The sequence below is a fragment of the Pygocentrus nattereri genome, chromosome 26 (genome assembly GCF_015220715.1).
Source record: "Pygocentrus nattereri isolate fPygNat1 chromosome 26, fPygNat1.pri, whole genome shotgun sequence".
In the NCBI taxonomy this organism is placed as follows: Eukaryota; Metazoa; Chordata; class Actinopteri; order Characiformes; family Serrasalmidae; genus Pygocentrus; species Pygocentrus nattereri.
The window spans coordinates 23,453,231-23,474,892 of NC_051236.1; the positions used below are offsets into that span (position 1 = coordinate 23,453,231).

Here is a 21,662-nt window from a genome sequence, read left to right on the forward strand (position 1 = left end):
AGCAAATGAGCAAATTCTAGCAAATCAGTGGGTCCTTTCCCTCAAAGTTTTGCTGTTATCCACATCATAATCTATCATAATCCAAAACATGTGGTCTTGATAACATGGCAAGAGTCAGAGATCAGTTTAGAGATCGATGAGTCAAGCGCATATAAACACCTCCATTCTCGCCTCCACACTGTAAAAAATGATTCAGTGTTTTAAATTGAAAAGGTAAGTAAACTGTTTGGCTTACAATGTAGAGTTCACTGCACAACTGTTATCAATTAAAAGTTTAGAATCCAACCTTTTCACACAATTTTACAGAAGAAGTACAAAATATTCTTAATGGAAGTAATTTTGGAGCATTTTTATTAGTTCACTCATCATGAAGTTTTAATGCCGTGTAAAGGGCAGCTGGTGTTTTCAAATTCTGCAAAAAAAAAAAAAAAGGAGATACATAGTTTAGTTCCTACAGCGGTAATTTATTGGAATATCAACAAAAACTTTTTGTTTCTCCAAAAAAGATCTCATGACATGCTTGATATCCATTCACACTAATTGGAAACAATCCTCATACGGACATTTTACACAGAGAGGATGACACCTATCGCTATGACATGGAGGGGTGGAAAGGGTAAAAGCTACATTGTGAGTCATGTGGCAAGTAAATGCCAAGGGCTAGGCAGGAAAGCCGTCAGTTCCTTTTTTCCATGAGTGGCTGTTTGAAGAGAATCTCATCATGAATTCAGGGGGGCTTCTCTATCGTGCCGCTCTTGACATTCTATAAATAGGGGTCTGTGGTAATCAATGATTTCTCTTTGCTTTTGCTCTTTTCTGAGCCCAGGCAAAGAAAAGACAGCACTCGTTTTGGAAGTTGAGCTGATGACCTCAGATATTGCGTTACCTTCATGGTGTCTGAACTGCTATCTCTGTGACATATTCTAGCATTAGCTTTCTCTTTTCTTCAAGTCTTCACATATCCTGTACATAGTACTGCAGTGCTGGTTCTGTGTTCAGCAATGCTATGCTTCATGTTGCTACACTACTGATTTATGCAATAGAGCTGTAAAGATGCATCAGCAAATTCTGATGCACTGATCTAAAGGTGCAGTTCAATTGCACTGACTTTGGAATGTTTATATGACTTTTTTAAATTCATTTTGATAAACATTATTTGCTTATGTTGGTTTTATTGCCTATGGTCTTTGTGTTCTGTGGATTTTTAAAAAAATGTAAATTAATATAATTATCATTTTTGATGCATTTAAACTCTACAAGTATTGTATTAATAATAATATTAGTCCAATTAGATTTTTTTCTCTGTGCTATGTAGGAAAATACAGCAAATAAGCACTATTGGGTAAGACCACTAAGGGCTGATATTTGCACACCTGTCTGACATGGTTGTGTAGTTCTGCATATCTGAATAATAAAAGGTGTTACAGAACCAGAATATACGTCTTTTTTTCTGTCTCCTCCTGTTTCTTTATCCTTCTCTCAATGTCATGCCCGAGTTGCTGTGTAATAAATCACATGCAGACATGGTGCCTGGCCTTCTCTGCTCCATAAGTTCAATGTTAATTAAAGTCTATGTGGAGCAGGGATCGGAGCAGCATGGGTTTCCACTTAGCATCCAAGGGCAGCACTTACCCCTGCACCAAACCCACACCTGACTCACTCTCTCATCAATGCTCTGTCTACTCCAGCAGTTCACATGGTTCAACATATCATATATCATCTTACACACACTTAACTTCAAAGCATGCGTCCTCACCTTATGCTCCAGTATACTTTTATACACATGGTATAATAAAGTATTATTATAATGCAGTATTTATAATTATAACTCAGTAATTTCAAGGAAATAGATGTCAAAATGTAAATATGTATGATGTTCACACACCAGGACTTGCATAACAAGCTTCCCAGACAAAAAAATTAGCTGTGTGCATAATTTCTTCACTAATACTTGGTTACGTATCCAGTTGCCTTCAATCCTGTCAGGTAAGAATAACATGCGTCTATTGATTCTTCATGTCTGAGCAGAACCCTACATTGGCATTCCCACAATCCAGAAGGACAACTGTAGGGAGTCTATATGTGACTGATTTCACAGACATGATAATACACTGATATAGATTAACTGACTAGTAACATCAATGGACTGGAATAGCAATAAAATTCATCTAATATCTTTGTAACAATATGAGGACACCAACATCACTTCGTAATATGTACATATAGTACACTGAAAATGTACGTTTTCTGTCTTAGTTAATACTTAAAGTAGTTTATATTTATTTTACATATTTTACAGTGATAACTAATCTTATCAACAGTTTTAGAGATTTTGCTCTATATTGCAAAACTTTCTTTAGAAAACAAATGGCTTATGTAAATCGTCCACATTCATTCACATTAACTCTCAAAGCTGGATGAAATATCCAGGCAGCAAACTTTACTGCTACTACAACTATTTAACTCACTGGTGGTACATCGCATGATCCATGAAATAAACGAGTTCACTGAAGAATACATAAACAGCATTTTTGTAATTGTTTACACACTGAATCCCTGTCGAGAGACAGGAGAAAATCACTTTCTTTAGACACTAAAATCTTGTTAAACAGATATGAAAGCAGTGAGTAGATGTGAATTAGACCAGCGATTCAGTGCGAAATGCTATATTTGTAACAGATTTTCGTTTTCCTTACTATGAGGCTTTGCAAATCACACACATGCAGAGATCAACATGCAGTAACAGAGGGAAAAATGCTATGTTTGCTGTTTATATAATGATAAACAATGTAATCAAAACCTTAAATCTATTAACTTTGGTAAAACCAATATCATTTATAAATTACACTGCTGATTTAAGGCCTCAGGGAAAAAGCAACACGTATGGCCTCTTGAAACAGTGAAAACATTTATAAACAACTCTTTGAAAACTCTCAGTGTGAGAATGGATCACGTCTTCATCCAGACATGATTGTAATGCTTTAACTGCAGAGCTTTCAGAGCCGAGTCACTCAGCTGAGAAGAATTCAATTATTCTTGTAAACTGACTTAAGACCTAATGAGTTAGGAAGTGAATATTCAACATGCATAAAAATGCATAAGCATTACGCAAGCCTGAATATTCATGTTGCTGTGCTTTTTTATGTCTGTTTGGGAATGAAGTTATGGTAACCTAGAATGACTCCTATTTCAAATGTGGTGGGTCAAAGAAAAGATTATTACAGTATATTGTCACTGTCAGCAAATGTATCTCCATTTTTGCTGTTCTTATGTATTTTTCACATGCTTCGAAAATCTCAGCATCCCTTTATACTGTCCAGGTGGTCAGTCATCAAGGCTTATGGAATAACCATCCAACTTGCATGCAATTAGAACCTATACTTTTATAAGCACACTTAACTATCCAGTTTTGCTAGCTGAACCAAGAAGCATAAAGCTTAAATAGGCAGACTTGTGAAGTGCATGCTGAGCCAAGAGCACTTTTAATTACTTGTAAGCAGTTTATATTATAGTTATCTTATGGCTATAATATGCCTGAATACATTTCTTAAAACTATATGCAGTGTAATGGCCTGCAGGCCTCACCACCCACTGATTAGATTAATTACTCCTCGTTGTAGTTAAGGAGAGTTTTAGCTTATCAGAGGTGGAATAAAAACTCTTTAAAAAGGGCTACTTAGACGATGTTAAGATGGCCAAGGCTATACAGCCAAAAGAGGAGTCCTTGTTCATGTATTCACCCTTAGAGGTCACACATAGCATATAATGAAGGATTTCAGTATTGAATTACTGGTACCTTAAACAGTTAACTGAGAACTTAAGTACATGTGCACACCCTTAGTGGTAGCGACCGAAAACCTGGCAGGTTGGAAATGACAAACTTTCACATGCATACAAAATATACATGAAAACAGCATAACAGCTGAAAACAACACATACAGCATATAAGACTGTACACCAAGCACCTAGAAACAGAGCCATGAGCTGGAGCTGATGTGGATTACAGACTTTCCATAGCTAAAAGTAATTCAGCAGAGCTGAGGAAAAAGATACTGACATTAGAAACAGCCATTGTACTGGGGATCTTGTGCACTTCTTGCTTGGGGTGGACTGTCAAATAAAATTAGCCATAAAGCACAAACATGCATAAATATCATTATACATTCACTTTGAAGCCAGCTCTTCCTTTTCCCAATTTCCATCATACTTAGGGAGCCTCCTTACTTCGCTCACACCATCACAGTGACACTTCCAGAAGTGTGGAGAAAGCTGTTAATGTTTTGTTCTGCTGAGAGTAATTCCTAAATATACAACACACCATTTCAGTCTATTTGAAAGTAAAGAATACAAAATGTTGCTATGAACACTTAGAAACTGAGCATCCTGTGAAATATCCTGGAATAATTAAATAGGAATATACTAATAAATTAATTAAATAAATCTTCAACTGTTGGGAATGATGTATGTATGCCAGGTTTTGTATACATAACATTCAGTAAAAATAATAAAGTGATATATAATGAGTGAACTTTTTAAACTTAATTTTACTCAATACTATTTCATTTAATTTAGATAATTTTCCCCTTTATCCCAAATGCAGTCAATCAGCCAAGACACAGCTGGTGTCTCAAGTTAGTTTTCTTATTTATTTATTTTTTTGCTATGAGGCTAATGTAGCTAACAAGCAGTGGAAGCTTATACTCTACCAATTAGCTTCATGCAAACTGCATGACTAAATTGTCACACATTGCATCAAACTGTGTTGTTGATAGGGCTAGTATTAATATTCTATACTTTTATTGTCCTAACCAAATTAGACAAACTACAACAGAACAGAGTCCTGGAGAATTCCCTGACAGTAAGCAAATATTCCCACTTACAGAACATCACACTCATTTATGGTTTAAGCCATGCCCACTTCTGGTTATTATTTAAAAGAAAGAATAAACAAAAATCTCTGAGGAATTGACACTGTGTCTACACTAATACCTGTATCAAACAAACTGAACGATAACTACAGCTCTAGTTGGTAATTCATCTCAAAGAGACTTGCTTATTGGGTTGTTTCACATAGTCACATAGGCTCTGTCCAGTCACATCATGGATTTCCATGAAAAAAATCATACAACCAAGCCAGATTTCAAAATTGCCTTCCAATTAGTTTGTAGTTATGAATTATTAGTTATGAAGCTTACCCCATCATGTTCTAAACTGCAACAAATACTGAACTAAATACTGAGGTTAACTGCTTAAAGAATGACTGAACGGAGCTGAAATTATTACTGCGTATAAATAACAACTAAGAATAATATTTAAATCAACTAGTTCCATATTAATAAACTCCTTCAAAAGATTAATTTATTGGAGGATGCACTTTTTATGTCCATGTAATTTTTCATCTTTGAAATATCATCTTTCAGGCAGCTTGCAAAGATTTTTTTTTTGGGGGGGGGGGTTTCATAAATTAAATTGAAGTTTTTGCTTAAATGTTTTTGAACAGGCCATTTGTAAATTGGCATGGAATGACCCTCATAAGGTTTCTGGCACTCTACAGCCATTGTACAGCTTAAAAATTTCTATGTGCTTTTGTCTATTTGTGTCTATACTTTGTCCATTAAATCGCATAAATGTGATTTTTAAGCCAAACCCTTGTTTCAACTGTGCTTACAAGTCAACAAACATTAAATGGTTCACCATTCAAAATGAAGAGGATCCTTACCTGAAAAAGCAGAACTCTAGGACGAGTTCACCTCAGAACTCTGGTGAGCAGCATCACACATTAAAATGGAGTGAGTCATTACAGTTTGATTACTGAAGTAATTCAATGAAAGAATTGTGTTATATTGATCCTCTCAGGTGGCCCTCAGCTCCCTCATCACCAAGCATGATTGATTAGCTCCAGTTTGAGTAACTGCCTTTAATCTCCTAAACCTTTACACTTGATTACATCCTATAATTGCCTTTGGCTGACTTGGCCTACATTGGGAAGGGCAATATTTGGAAATTCCCAAAGTAAGTTCCAGAGCCAACTACCAAGAGATCAACACAGTGTTTATTAACGTACTGTGGTATTTATGGTGTTTTACTGATTTCAATGCAGTTTAAAAAGATGTATCAATATTAAAACTGTACTCCTCAGTGTCTTCCTAATGTCATGGAATCCAGTACCAATGATTAAAACTAGGAATCTGGGTGTGTTCTGTCAAAAGTAAAATGGGAGGGGAGGGCAAGCGACTTATGTCATGCATGCACCAGTGCTGTGCAGGCATGAAATTGAGGCCCGAAATCAACCTGAACCCTAACCTTATGAGTCTCAACCAGGTCAGACAGATACTGTTTACTTTAAACCCAAACCCACTCACACTGCTGTGGAATCACTGCATCCATAGCTACCATATCGGTGAAGAGACAACACCCCAGTCCTCTGGCTATTATAACTCAAAATACTATCACAAGCACTACAATGTACATGGCCAGTGCTTTTATCTGATGTCATAACTAGGTCATCATTTTTCTGCAATAAATTGATTCTGAATTATAAACAGTGAAAAGTTAGCAAGACCATAATCATGTTTTGTTGTACACATAGACTGTACTAGAGAGGGAGAGAGCAAGAAAGAAAGAGCTTTAGAGTGTACAAAATTTTCCTTCAAACAAAATCCAAATCACTCATTAGGAAACGAACCCAAGCCCATACACAAATGACTGACTTTTTTCCCGAAGTCACTCATAAATCCCAGGGGTGCTGATTTTTCTGGCTTATTTACATTACATTACAGGCATTTGGCTGACGCTCTTATCCAGAGCGACTTACAATTTGATCATTTTACACAATTGGCCTGACTGCATGTCTTTAGGACTGTGGGAGGAAACCAGAGGAAACCCACACAGACACGGGGAGAACATGCAAACTCCACACAGAGAGGACCCCGGTCGCCCGGCCGGGGAATCAAACCCAGGCCCTCCTTGCTGCGAGGCGATAGCGCTACCCACCACGCCACCGTGCCGCCACCTATTTTAGAGCTGAGCAACTCAATCTGAGTCTAGCTGATCTGTGCAGTACACAGATGAGCCAAAACATCCTGTAACAATGGAGAATGTCAAGTTCTGGGCTACATTAGACAGAATATGAACATTTGGACTTGAGACCTGAGCAACTCTGACAATCATTATCACCAGTCGACTGGGTCTGAGTATCTCCAAAACTGTAGGGTATTGAGAACCTCCTATGGTTTGAGGAAAATGAATGATGAAGAGTTCAAGATTTTGCCCTGGCCTCCAAATTCTTCAGATCTCATACCAACTGACGACCTGTGGGATGTGCTGGATCAACTAGTCCAATCCGCAGAGGCTCCACTCTGCAACTTACTTGGTGACAAACACCACAGTGCACCTTTAGAAGGATCTTTCAGATTCCATGCCTCAGCAAGTTGGAGCTGATTTAGCAGCATGTAGTGTCCACAGTATATTAGGTAGGTGGTCACAATGTTTTGGCTTGACAGTGTATATCACAGTTCTGTAAAATGTAGACAGTTAAAACATAAAATATAGAAAACTGAGTTGAATCTTGGCCCCAGAACTGTGAATTGCATAGAACTTGCACTGTCTCCATTCTTCACTCTTCCAATCTTAAATCACATTGAATCACAAAATAATAGCTTGCTTGTAGTAGTACAAACTCTCACAGTTTGGCATCAAGGTGTGGCATAATGGGAATTCAGTACAATCAAGATGATGCATGAGCGAAGATGTAGAGGTAACTCACCAGCAATCATGGTGTGGTTGCTGATCTCGTTTAGTTGTGTGTATTTGCATTGCTCCTGTGCCTTCATATGCTGAGCCACCAGCGCACATGCTGGATGAATCGCTTCCCCCTGCTAAAAGTGATTTACAATTAATTGTGAGACACAGTACATCCATTGTTGTATTTACAGTTTATCTTTCACTTGTCTGCAATATAGTTAGGGTTGCCAATACTGATTACATAAACAAACTGAATTTTTAGAAAAGGCCAAATAAGGCCATAACAAGAAGCCTTTTAAAATGTTTAAAAAGTCTAGAAATGTCAAGTGGTGCAACAGTCTAACTATATATGTTGATCAAAAATGTAATTTAGTTACATAAAATTCTAAAAACAAATGTATGGTATGAGTTTACATCTGCAACTACAAAGGTACCCAACTCAAACTCTTGTCCTTAGTTCCTCAAATGTTAGGTGGAACAACCAAAAACAAAGGACATTTATTTTGACAAGCTTCTACAAAAGTAGGGCCAGGGTATTGCATCATAAAGAAGACCCCAAGTGACCTTTATGGTGCAATGCCAATGGCAGTGGCCCTTTCATAAATTTTGGAAAAATATGTTTGAGTCACAGTTAGAACGGTTTAATTTACCATGTCAGGTGGTACGACCTCAGGAAAACCGTGAAAATGGTCAATTATTATAATAGTTTCCACACCTCCAAAGTATAAACTCAAGTTCAAGGATAAAAATGTCCATGGGTGTCTAATTAGATGCTGTTTAATTTTAAATTATTCTGAAAAGTCAGGTGGCAAAACCACATGACTTGGTGAAATGGTGCAACCAGACCATATATCATTTCTGACTATAAGAGAGATCAGTAGGAAAATTAAAAATATGTCCATGCAAACTTCCATCTAATCATTGCAGATTCATTGAGAAGGTAACTTTATTAAGCTAACAATTAGAAGGGGTGCTCACATAGTAATGTATACACATTCATAAACACATTTTTTTCCACCAACAGATAATCCTCTGCAAAGAAATTCAAGAAGTCTTAAAAAACAGTGACAGAGAGAACAAGAGGGAAAGGCACAAAGAAGATGTAAAAGCAAGAGTGTGTGAGAGAGAGAGAATGAATAAAAAGCGTGGGATGCTGGTCTCCCTATTCGTTAGAAAAGAAAGAAGTGCCATGTTGCATTGATATTGTGCATAGCCTGTGTTTCACCTCTTTGCTGTATAAAGATATACTGACCCTCCAAGCTCCCTCAGGGAGAAGTAATGGAAATAGGCAGAGGTGGATGAATGGTAATGAACTGATTGAGCCCGGAGTTAAAATGGAAAATGGTCCAAGTTTTCTGCTCTAAAGTTATATGCAGAAGATTATAAAACATAACTTTTAGAGAGAATTCTCTTCACAGATTCATGCAGATACATTCATGCAGACCACAGCGAACACGAACGCCTCTGTTGACCATATTTCAGTGTTGTCTTGTTTAACCTCTTAACCTTCACGGACCTGTCAGCTGCTCTGGGCTTCCATTCCTTACTGCAATAACTTAATAAAAACACAATTGGTTTGCGCTGTTTTCCACATACCTCCTGAATAATAAGCCTTCCGGTGTGAACATTCAGTACCATGTTAAAGTCAGGGATCAGCCCTTATTTACTTAATGTACAGTCAAACAGTCATGAAGTATTTAGAAGTTATTAATTTTTTAGCGTCAGAAAAAAAACAGAAACCCTACATTTAACAGAGATTTACACAGTAGCCTCAGAAACTAAATATAACCTACAAGTGATATTTTCCACCATTTTCTTATTTTTCTGTCTACTTCCTTTTCTCAGTAATGCCTTCTTGACAGCTATGCATCCTCTCAGACCCATGGTGTTGAGCTGTCTTCTCACGGTGAAAGCATTAGAGCTGCCTCTACGTCATATGTGACATATGCAGCTGCTTAGGGCCCTGTGGCCACCAGGGAACCCCCAACCAACTTCTGAGTTGTTACTGCACCACTATGCAGCAAAACCCAACAAACAGATTCAGTAAACAACAGCATTTAACAACCTGCTTTGATAATAGAGGTCAAGATACAAGCTATGATTAATTTTCCTGCACATGAAACTGTGAGGTTTCAGAAGAACAGCCAATCGTGTGAAACACGAGGAGTCATATATGTGTATATAATAAATATAAAAATATGCAGACCTAAATATTAATTATTTTAATCTTTTTTGGGTTCCAGTTTTGGAAACTCCTGAATTTGACTTTTCATTTATTTTCCCCATTCCCTATGAACACAGGATTATCCTATTTTTAATATTCGCAGAAATACTTTCTGAAAAATAAATAACACCCGTTTTTCACTGGAAACTGAAAAAATGAAGGGTAGGCTCTGTCTTCTGCACAGCATTGTACAATTAAAAAGGTGACTGACTTGACTTGATTCCAATGTGAACATCACTTCCACATGGATGAAATTCTGATATCATCGCAGGTTGGTCTTTCAGTTTACTTACTTTTGGCAATAATTATGTCAATGCTGTATATTTTATTCACTCAGTGCATTCAGGTTTAAGGAGTTAAAGCTGTAAACCTGTTCTGATGATGTTACAGAAGAAGCACAGTGGGAGACAATGCAGGATAGGCTTCATCTACAGCACCTTGAGGAAGCTGCTAAGGGCATGAGGAGTTACAGAGAGAGAGAGCAGAGCAAAGAGCCTGTCACTGTTTAAAAACTGAGAGGTGTGTGTGAATGTACAGAAACCTGCAGGATGTGTGTGTGTGTGTGTGTGTGTGTGTGTGTGTGTGTGTGTGTGTGTGTGTGTGTGTGTGTGTGTGTGAGAGCGAGAGACAGTGTAAATGCCTTATCGTGTCTCATTCTAGAGCAGATGGTCGCTCTGTAGGTGGCACTGACCTCTGGCCCCTGCTGACAGAGCAGAGGCTGCGGCTCTGGATGATTCCTGCACTCATCTGTTCAATGTCCCCCAACTCTCCAACTCTATGTGTATGTGAGCGTGTGAGTAAGTGTGTGTGTGTGTGTGTGTGTGTGTGTGTGTGTGTGTGTGTGCATGTGTGTGTGTGTGTGTGTGTGTGTGTTCTCATTCAGGTGTGTAAGGACAGAGAGAAGGAGAAGGCGAGAGAGAATGGAGATGGTGGGTGGGAGAATTTTGGCAAGCTTAGCCGCTGGGGTTTGTTAACATGTCACACGCAGCAAAAAGAAACAGAAAACGTCAAAATTCTGCTACATGATCTGAATTGAACAGCCCACCACCTTGCTCTAGCCTTGTGGTGCTTGAATGAAAACCTTTCAGAATCCTCTGGTTAATTGTGCATGGATGTAAGAGCACATGATCCAGAAGCACTGCTACAAGGACGATAAATTTAGATATAATATGCTAAATTTCAGGGTCTTTGCAGAGGACACTGCAGTCACTGCACCTAGCAGCCTCAGGAAAAGGAGACAGGTCTTAACCGAACTTGGTCACTGGAACATTCTAAGCCATATCAGTTTCTCTTAATTTGAAGTGTGTAGCAGGATACCTTAAAAAATGATTTTGCTACTGTCACAAAGAGCCTGTTTACACCTTGCATCAGTGTGTTTGACAGAATTTTTTATTTACACTTTTTCCTAAAGTGCATCACCAGTGTGATGAGATTTGACACTATTTTCGACGTGTTTCATTTCCAAATTGTATCTTCCATTTACACTTTTTATTAAAATGTATCTCCAATGTGACCAGATAAGATCCTATTTTACTTTTCCCTGTGTAAAAAAGCATGCCACCACATACCTTACATCTGTTTTACTTTTGTTTACTCTTTTCCCCATTACTACTCTAAATAACAGTACTGTGCAGGTACATCTTTGGGTCATCAAGGTATAAACATTGTAAATGTACTCACAAAGGTACAACAGTGGTTCTAAGGTCCAATTGTGTACCTTAGATGAGTTTTTCCCAGGTGAAAAGTATGTATTTGTACCTTTTCATAACCTAATGTTTTAAAACAGGACAATGAAATAAAAAGCCCGAAGACAAGACGGGGTGTGTCGAGTCAATACAACTTATAGACAATATAATTTCAATGGATTATGTTCCCTGACAAAAGATACTAAGATGTACCCTTGTGTCACGATTGGCCGCTCCCAGTCCTGTCCATGTGTTCATGTTTTGGTTTAGTCCATGTGCGTTTGTTTTGGTATCTGTAGTCCTGCCCCTCATTTTGTAACTCCGCCCCTGATTGTTTTCACCTGTCCCTCATTTTCCCTGTATACTTAAGCCCTGTGTTTGCCCCTTGTGTTTGCTGGTCTTTGTTTGATGTCTTGGTCTCCGTTTGTTGTGTTGATTCTGGTTTTTGTCATGTCTGTCTGTGTTGGCTATATGAACCTGGACTGTTTTGACCACGACCCTGGATTTGCCCCTAATAAATCTCGCTTATCTCAGCACATGCATCCGCCTCCTCGCTCCCCGTTACACCTTGAGGGTACCTCCCCAGTGACAAGAGGAATACTGCCCCAGCGTCAGTTTTGTACTGTTTTTCTGAGAGTGTACAGGAGCAGACAAGCTCTTCATATTAAACACATTTAAGCCAGTTCACTCATTACTACTAATTCACATGAATAATCACATACAAAAATATTTGCTTCTTTATTATTTAAAAATTAGTCAAGCATTTGCTCACATAGACTATTCCCAATAGGAGGTAAATGCCATTTTTACAATGAAAAGGCTGCATGATGCTTTAAGGCACTAGTCTTATTCTGCTTAAGGCTACATGATATGGAAAAAATGCCATATTGCAATTACATTGCTATATACTGCAATATACCCTCCAATTTATAGACAACACATTACTGAATACCTGAGGCCATTCCAGCTTCAGGAGCAGCTCGGCTTGACCTATCATCCTTCAAGATGCTTGGAAAGTGAGTCCCTCACTCTCTTCAAACGCTTCAAACTGAAGACTCATCTCTTCACACTTATGTAATGTCTTATTTCTGTATTGTATATCAATCTGGGTATCGGCACTGAATGATTTTAGCTGATTTATCTATTTTAGAACCTCTTTGTACTAACTTTGGATACATTCTCTGAGTTGAAAACAAAGCAATTCTGTCATTCTGGATAAAAGAGTCTACAGCTACTGGCTTGTAATGTAAATGTAATGATGATGTGACAGTGTTAGAGACTGCATTATACACTGCTCAAAAAAATAAAGGGAACACTCAAATAACACATCCTAGATCTGAATGAATGAAATATTCTCATTGAATACTTTGTTCTGTACAAAGTTGAATGTGCTGACAACAAAATCACACAAAAATCATCAATGGAAATCAAATTTATTAACCAATGGAGGCCTGGATTTGGAGTCACACACAAAATTAAAGTGGAAAAACACACTACAGGCTGATCCAACTTTGATGTGATGTCCTTAAAACAAGTCAAAATGAGGCTCAGTATTGTGTGTGGCCTCCACGTGCCTGTATGACCTCCCTACAACGCCTGGGCATGCTCCTGATGAGGTGACGGATGGTCTCCTGAGGGATCTCCTCCCAGACCTGGACTAAAGCATCCGCCAACTCCTGGACAGTATGTGGTGCAACATGGCGTTGGTGGATGGAGCAAGACATGATGTCCCAGATGTGCTCAATCGGATTCAGGTCTGGGGAACGGGCGGGCCAGTCCATAGCTTCAATGCCTTCATCTTGCAGGAACTGCTGACACACTCCAGCCACATGAGGTCTAGCATTGTCCTGCATTAGGAGGAACCCTGGGACAAGCCCACTAGCATATGGGTCTCACAAGGGGTCTGAGGATCTCATCTCGGTACCTAATGGCAGTCAGGCTACCTCTGGCGAGCACATGGAGGGCTGTGCGGAACTCCAAAGAAATGCCCCCCACACCATTACTCACCCACTGCCAAACCGGTCACACTGAAGGATGTTGCAGGCAGCAGATCGCTCTCCAACGCGTCTCCAGACTCTGTCACGTCTGTCACATGTGCTCAGTGTGAACCTGCTTTCATCTGTGAAGAGCACAGGGCGCCAGTGGCGAATTTGCCAATCCTGGTGTTCTCTGGCAAATGCCAAGCGTCCTGCACAGTGTTGGGCTGTGAGCACAACCCCCATCTGTGGACGTCGGGCCCTCAGACCATCCTCATGGAGTCGGTTTCTAACCGTTTGTGCAGACACATTTGTGGCCTGCTGGAGGTCATTTTGCAGGCTCTGGCAGTGCTCCTCCTGTTCCTCCTTGCACAAAGGCGGAGGTAGCGGTCCTGCTGCTACGACCTCCGCCATGTCTCCTGGTGTACTAGCCTGTCTCCTGGTAGCGCCTCCAGCCTCTGGACACTACGCTGACAGACACAGCAAACCTTCTTGCCACAGCTCACATTGATGTGCCATCCTGGATGAGCTGCACTACCTGAGCCACTTGTGTGGGTTGTAGAGTCCGTCTCATGCCACGAGTGTGAAAGCACCACCAACATTCAAAAGTGACCAAAACATCAGCCAGAAAGCAGAAAGGTACTGAGAAGTGGTCTGTGGTCCCCACCTGCAGAACCACACCTTTATTGAGTGTGTCTTGCTAATTGCCAATAATTTCCACCTGTTGTCTGTTCCATTTGCATAACAGCTGTGAAATTGATTGTCAATCAGTGTTGCTTCCTAAATGGACAGTTTGATTTCCCAGAAGTTTGATTTACTTGGAGTTATATTGTGTTGTTTAAGTGGTCCCTTTATTTTTTTGAGCAGTGTATTTTACCACAACAATGTATGTTGTTTGATCATTAAACATCCATAAACACGCATTGCATAATTCTTTTACAGCAGTATCGGCTGATGATATGATAACCTGATAACAAATAAGGGACACTGTACTGTGCAGCCCTACTAAGCATCACACAGGGGCTTCAGTTGACAATTATGATTGCTCAGAATGTATTCAACTGGTAACAATGTGTAGTTATTCTGTGGCTTATCGCATAACATCATGCCTATGCAATCTCATACTGAACACAAACGAACACGTGTCATCCATCCTTATTTGCTCTCAGCCCTAAAATCAATGTCCCAATCCCTTGGCTACTGACGTTAAACATGTTGCGGAGTGAGACAAAGGAGAAGGCTAATAGGCAGATAAGGATCCTGCTGCCAGTCAGATAAAGTCTAGTGGCCTCAAGGCCGAAGCTCAGAAAAACATGGAGTCATTATCATAGGAAATGAACCACCATTCAGGAAAAGCAAGGCCAGGTCATTAGAAAGCTTGCCAAGTAACAAACACATTTAATTATACCATTGATTTGTTTCTCTTCTCTTGACTTATGGTAGATCAAAATCACTCAAACAGGCATTTGAACAGGCATATCTGTGCGGCTAGGTTCTGTCCCATGCATTAACTGGAGGGACTAATTGGTCTTGACTAGAGAGAGCGTGATTCTGAGAGCGACAATGGCCCTAAAATATGGCCTCATTATGGACATAACCTTGAGTTAACTCAATTTCAGGAAATCAGTTCTACCAGTTAATGTTGAATTATCAGTGCTCTCTTTACTAGAAATGGTGTTTTGAACAGTGTGGTCATTTGAATAGTGCGCCACGAGGAAAGGCACAAACTAATTTCAGTCATTCATTCAAACCTTTGCATGCTTGGGTCAAGCTGTCCTTCATGATATCAAGTGGCAAGCAACAAAGATCCGTGCATTTTAAAAATGGCTTATGACAATATATAACGTTTTCATGACAAATTATATCACTATACAATACAATATGCTTTTCTGAACATATCTTGGAAATCATCAGTACTTCCAGAACAGTGACCAACTGCGTGTCTCATTATAAAGAGAGCAAAATTAGTCTGGTTTAACTGGATTTAGTGCCAAATACTGACTAAAAACCATTGTGTTCACGGTTTTCAATACTGGTTTCGATATTGGATATTGATACTGGTTCTTTTATCTCTGTTCCAACTGAACAGACGTGTGAAAAAATAAATATTGCGATATATCGCAATATTATATTTTTGCCATATGGCCCACCTCTAGTTTTTTCTATTCTCAAAGATCCAATGACAAGTCCATCATATAATATTTATTAATTCCCTTTATGAGAATGGATATTGCAGCATTCTGACACTCTAACATGTGGCAGATAGGCCTATGTTTTAGATTAACCAAGAGGACAATATTTTACACTAAACAAATTAAAGTGTAATAAAGATGATGCAAAGTTAACACAAGAAAAATGTCCCATATAAAACACACAAGGACCCATAGCCACAGGACTAGAGTGAGTCACTCTTACTTTATGACTTCCACTTTCTTATTAGAAGAACTAGGCTATCAAGATGAACACTGCTTATTTTTCACTTATAATGTTACAAATGATCTCAGCCTGAGATCTGCCAGCATCATGACAACTATGACAAGTCTTTAATGAACTAGCTCTGGCATATCTTATTCGTCTGTTAAAGCCTTATGGCCTTTCTACACCACTTCAGTCAGCGGAAGCAGGCTTACTGCAAACACCTAGGGTCACTCACAGCTCAGTTGGTGGAAAATTATTTTCATAAACAGCTCCTACACTCTGAAATAGTACTGCAGAGAATATTAAGAACATAGGTTTTTAAAATTATTAAATAAATTAAAATCTAGCTATTTAGGCTAGTATATGCTCATAGTATAGTGGCTCATTTTTGTGTGTAGTTTGTAATTGTGCTGTTATTGTATTTAGACCAAAGTGTTTTATTTTTCCAGAGTTTTATTTTCTTGCTGTGTAAAGCACTTTGTAACTAAAAAGAAACAAGCTATAATTAAACCATAGTCTTTCACAGGGAGCATAAAATCTGTAAAGTTGGGTGAGGTCATCATTTGTGATCCCATCAATGTCATGATTTTTGAAATAATATAACCCACTATAATTTAATCACTGTAATTTAGAGTGCACTGCGCACAGGGAGTGGACGACACAGCAAAAATGATACACAATACGTGAAGGCTTCTTCACAAAGCACAATAAGCATCAGGTTATCTATTAAAGGCTGTAAAAAACTCTGAAAAATCAATCAATTAGTAAAAATGAAATAATAAAATAAGACATTAAGTTATTTTAATATTTTTATATCATTTGAACACAGCAGCTCTCCTTTACATGCATGAAGAATGGACCAGTAGAAACATTCCAAAACTGCTTGGACGAAAAGCTCTTTGCATTAATTTACATTAAAAGTAAATGACTTTTTTTGCCTTTTCCTGTAAAGTTACCATTTTCGATATATATGTGTTTTTTTGGACAGCAACAATATGCAAATTAGTAAAGTAAAAAATAAGACAGCAAAATGAGCTGACACCGAATCAGCTACTTTTTATTGTTCAGTTTATGCAGTTATTACACACTCTTTGTTGTTTGAATGCTCTTGGCCTAGCTCTACTTTTTTATGATACATGCAGTTGTTCAGTGATCTAAATGTACTGATGATATCCATCATACACTCAGAGAATAACATGTTCTTATATTGCCCATCACTGCACCATACCAAGACCCTAAGTCTTCCAGTTGATATTGTTTATGTAATGATATTGTTTATGTTAATTATAAAATAAGCCATTCTCAGAGGCAACTGATTTTGAATGACATGAGGCAAGGTTTTAAGCTCAGGAGACTCTCAGATAAGTGGAACCAATCAGATTTCACTCTGCACTAATCCACAGTCAGCCAGCATCAGATCCAGGCATCTCAATGAAACCATTACCTTCCTGCCCACCACCAGCTATACAGGATACATGTACAGTGAGGAATATAATTAACATGTAATATGTGTTAAATCACATCTCATCATCTTTTCAATGTATATTAATACTACACTATAGCTGTCTTCATTCATCTACAACATCTACAAACCGCAAACCAAAGGCTTACATAACTGTACTGACCACTGGTGACACGTGAACTGACTGCTTTTCTGGTGACAATTGAATTGGCCACTTTGCTAGTGTTCCTGCAGCTCTGTTCATTTAACCAACTCTCAGGTCAGCGACACAAAGACTGAGAGTTAAAAAAAACGTATCCAGACCTCTTACCACCCTTCACAGAAAAGTCATATATTTCACATGTGAAGTGTACAAAACCGACATATTTGCTGGTAATGGTCATGTCTTTTTTATCATCTTTTTCCAAGTGCTTTTTCTACACGGAAAGTGGGCAAAAATGTCAATAAATGTGTTTATTCACGTGACTGTAAAGATGAGTTTAACATTTTGAGTTTTTTCGCAGGACAGACAATAAAACAGTAGTTCTGAAGAACGCAGTCGTGTCCATGTTGCCCTCCTTCAGATGATTACAGACCTCAGCTCTTAATTTTGTAACATCAGATATAAAGAATATGACATGTAAACCCTACGGTGCTGCTACCTCAGCACCGTCTGCAGCGCTTCAGTTTCAGACATCAGTATAACAATTTATGAACTAAGATAAGAGCCATAAAGAACAGTCAGTGGAGGCAGCCTGTGTCTTATTATGGCCAATAGGACTCACAGACCCAAGACAACACACTTCTTTCCAGCAAAAAAAAAAGGCTAGCTCTTCTCCACTGACATCTCAGCTTTACACTCTGCAACCTACACAACAAAATGCCCGGCACCGCACCAGCGCCAGGGTTCGGTCTATAAATGAACAGTGGAGATGCAGTGCATGCTATGCAAAATGGGGAACTGTCAAAAAGATGTGCAAACACAGATGATATTTACATGATGATACTGTAGATGAAGCGTCCTGCGTCCTGTGTTAATCCACTCTGTGAAACTCTGTCCACTCTCTTAAAAAAGATGGCTCGTCAAGGGTTCTTTAGTAAAGGGACTGGTTCTGTTTAGAACCATCAGTTCTGTTTAGAACCATCAGTTCTGTATAGAACCATCAGTTCTGTATAGAACCATTTAATGCTTTCATGCATGGTGAACAGGTATTTTGCTCAGATTGATGGAAAATGTGTTGGGTTCTTTATAGAAACGTTTTCAAAATGATTCCATATAGCACCAAAAAGGGTTCCTCTGTTCTTCTGTTCTAAGCTTCACAGCGACACAACACATTCTTTAAAAAGATGGTCCTTCAAGGGTTCTTTGGTCCTGTTTAGAGATCAATACAGAACCACTTCATGCTTTCATGCATGGTGAAAAGGTTCTACATATCGATGGAGAATGTGCTAGGTTCTATACAGAACCCAGAATGATTCTAAAGGGCCTCTTTCTTACCATTCAGAGCTGCAGCGTCTGACCTGTTCCTAATGCAGGAACTACTGAAACGTGTTTTCAGCCGGACGATGTGACTTACAAGAGCAGTTAGCCAACAAACCCGACACCCGACCCGGACTCACGCACGAACACAAACCCAAACTTTACCGCGGCTTACTCACCGTTTGCCAGCTGCTGTAGTGAAGGCACAACGTTAGCAGCGTTAAAGTTAACGAGCATCTGGAAAGAAGCATATTCAGTATTTGAGTCGCCAGAGTTTTGTTGGCATCCAAAAAACGAACAACGCCTGACTGAACTGTGAGCTTGGGGGTTCGCGCGACTACATTACGACGTTTCTAGTCTAAAACACACGAAACCTAAGCGCTGAAGTGGTAAATAAGGGACGAGTCCTCCTCTCGCTGAAGCTCCTCACACCGCAGCCCTCGCCTCTCAGCTCCAGGCGGAGACGCGCCGCTGGAACAAACCGCGCGCGAAAGACTTTTGGCCCCGCCCCTTTACGAGCAGGACCCGCCAGGACTGGAGCTGTCCGACATTAAAAGCTGGCTATAGTGCGCTGTGGGTCAGACTCACGGTCGGACACAGGTGCCGCAGCCGCGCTCGTCCTGCGCGTAATGGCACAGGCTGAGAGAGAACCAGTGGAGGCGCCTGAGACGTGGTGGAGAGAACGAACTGGGTGAGGTGGAGGAAAATGGCAGCCCTTGCCTATAGGTACGTTTCAGCAGCGGCAGGGTCACAGTGTGGTCTGTTTGTATAGGCGCGCTGAACTGCCTAGGTTTATCCTACAACTCCTTGCGTGTCGCTTTTCCCTGAAGGTCCCTTGGGTTTGCTTTATTGCAGCAAAAAGTCTCATAATTAATCTCTACATACATATTTTCCAACCCCTCTTTTGATTTGTCGGAACTGTGCCTTTAAGACTGATATATGCAAATGAGCGCTGTTCTATAGGCTGTCATTAAAAAAAGCCACCAGGGCCACAACACTCCTTATAACTTCAGGGTGAATGGGCAGGGCTAAAGTGATGTAGGCTCAATAAGGAAATACATGTACATGGGTTGTTTTTGTAACATCGCAAAAAAAAAGCGTATTCACAGTGGGCTGTTCGGTTTCTATCCATGAACTGTAAACAGTAGTTTATTTGAAGAAAAGCAAGGAACATGAAGTTTGTTGTGATATGGGACCTTTAATATTGCCTTTAAATACGACCCCGTAAAAAAAACAAAAAAAAAAAACGTTCCATCGAGTAAATCAGTACTTGCAGAATATGTGAGAATGATCTGGAAATATACACAGTAAAGAATGAAGTTTTTCATGCAGTCAAGGTAGATCTGAGCAGAGAAAGGTTTCCAATCAGCCGGAGGATCAAGACTGAGCTTTGTTTCGCCCCCTGGAGAAGTGGGAGGGAAATGTATCCGATTAGATCAAATAAGAAGGTACGTTGCCGAAGCAAACCCAAGGAACCAGTGGCATAACTACCAACAGTGCAGATGGGGGAATTTGCACTGGGGCTGTGTAGATCTTTAAAAGGGAGTTCCACCAGATCTTTGATATAATTAAAGAGTTATGGTATCAACAGAGTCATTCAGAGTGGTTTGCTTTGAAATGCTTCATTCTAGAGAAACGTGCTGGTATTATTCAGAGTGGTGGTGATAGGATGTGTAAAGATGCCTCTAAAAGCTACATCGCAGAGAGTTATTACACAAAAAGTTCAGAATACTCTACTGGATGATGCCCGAAGCATTGTTTCATAATAGTTTTTACATAAAACTTTGGCCAGGAATGGCAACATATGTAAAAATGATATTACATGTAAACATCACAAGCCACCACCACTGTGCAGAAACCATCAGTAAGTTTCTCTACAATCAACAGTTTCATATCAAACCACTCTGAATGACTTTGTTTACATCTCAGTGCTTAAATTATGCAGAACCTTTTAAAACGTGGACTTTCCTTTTAACATCTTTATTGGGCCCTTTATATTGTTACTTACGCAATGTTATGCCAATGCCTTATGGGTAGCTACGATGGTTGCATACTTTAACCATTAGCCTTCATTAGAGCACTGAAAATATTGAGACATCTCTATAGCATAGTAAATAGTAAACAAACAAAGATTGTCTTTTTTATTAATTAAAGGTAACCTTTGAATGGGGAGACATGCATTTTTTGCACCAGACCTCTTAAGATCTTTGTGACGCCATTGCAAGGAGGCATTGATTTGACGACCACCAGCTCCTTCACTTTTCACTCAGTAGGCCTTGAAATCTCATGGCATCTCACTGACTTGTTAGAGACAGTGCACACATACATGCAGATGCAAAAACACACACACACACACACACACACACACACACACACACACACACACACACACACACCTGTATATGTTTAGTGCATTTGTTCCTGTTTGATGGTATTGTTATAGAACCTCGTTTGTACCCCATTATTGTTCTGGCAGCTAAATCTTCACTCAGCTACAGTTTTGCGCTGCTGATATAAGACATCCTAATAGACATCATTAGTGCCATCACAGCCAAAGACAAACCTACACACTGAGCTAATGTATCAGCCCCTGCCCTTGTACTGCACTGTCACTCAAGCCTGAAAAAGTAAGACGATAACATGACTATTTGGACATCAGCAGGGATAAGCATGAGTGAACTTGTGATTGCTGCAT

General features: G+C 39.4%; 1 protein-coding gene across 2 annotated transcripts in view; it reads right to left on the reverse strand.

Annotated features, from left to right (window-relative positions):
- The window catches only part of ghrhrb (growth hormone releasing hormone receptor b), a 60,347-nt gene extending 40,791 nt beyond the window's left edge, over nt 1–19,556 (reverse strand). The window contains exons 1-2 of one of the 2 annotated variants that reach the window (XM_017719021.2): nt 19,147–19,553; nt 7,766–7,877 (exon numbers count right to left, since the gene is read on the reverse strand). In XM_017719021.2, coding sequence (XP_017574510.1) covers nt 7,766–7,877; nt 19,147–19,218 — 184 coding nt within the window. In that variant the 5' untranslated portion in view covers nt 19,219–19,553. Of the gene's footprint in view, nt 1–7,765; nt 7,878–19,146 lie in introns of both variants that reach the window. The other variant, XM_037534846.1, reaches the window with a different exon arrangement.
- Between the last annotated feature and the right edge of the window lie 2,106 nt (nt 19,557–21,662).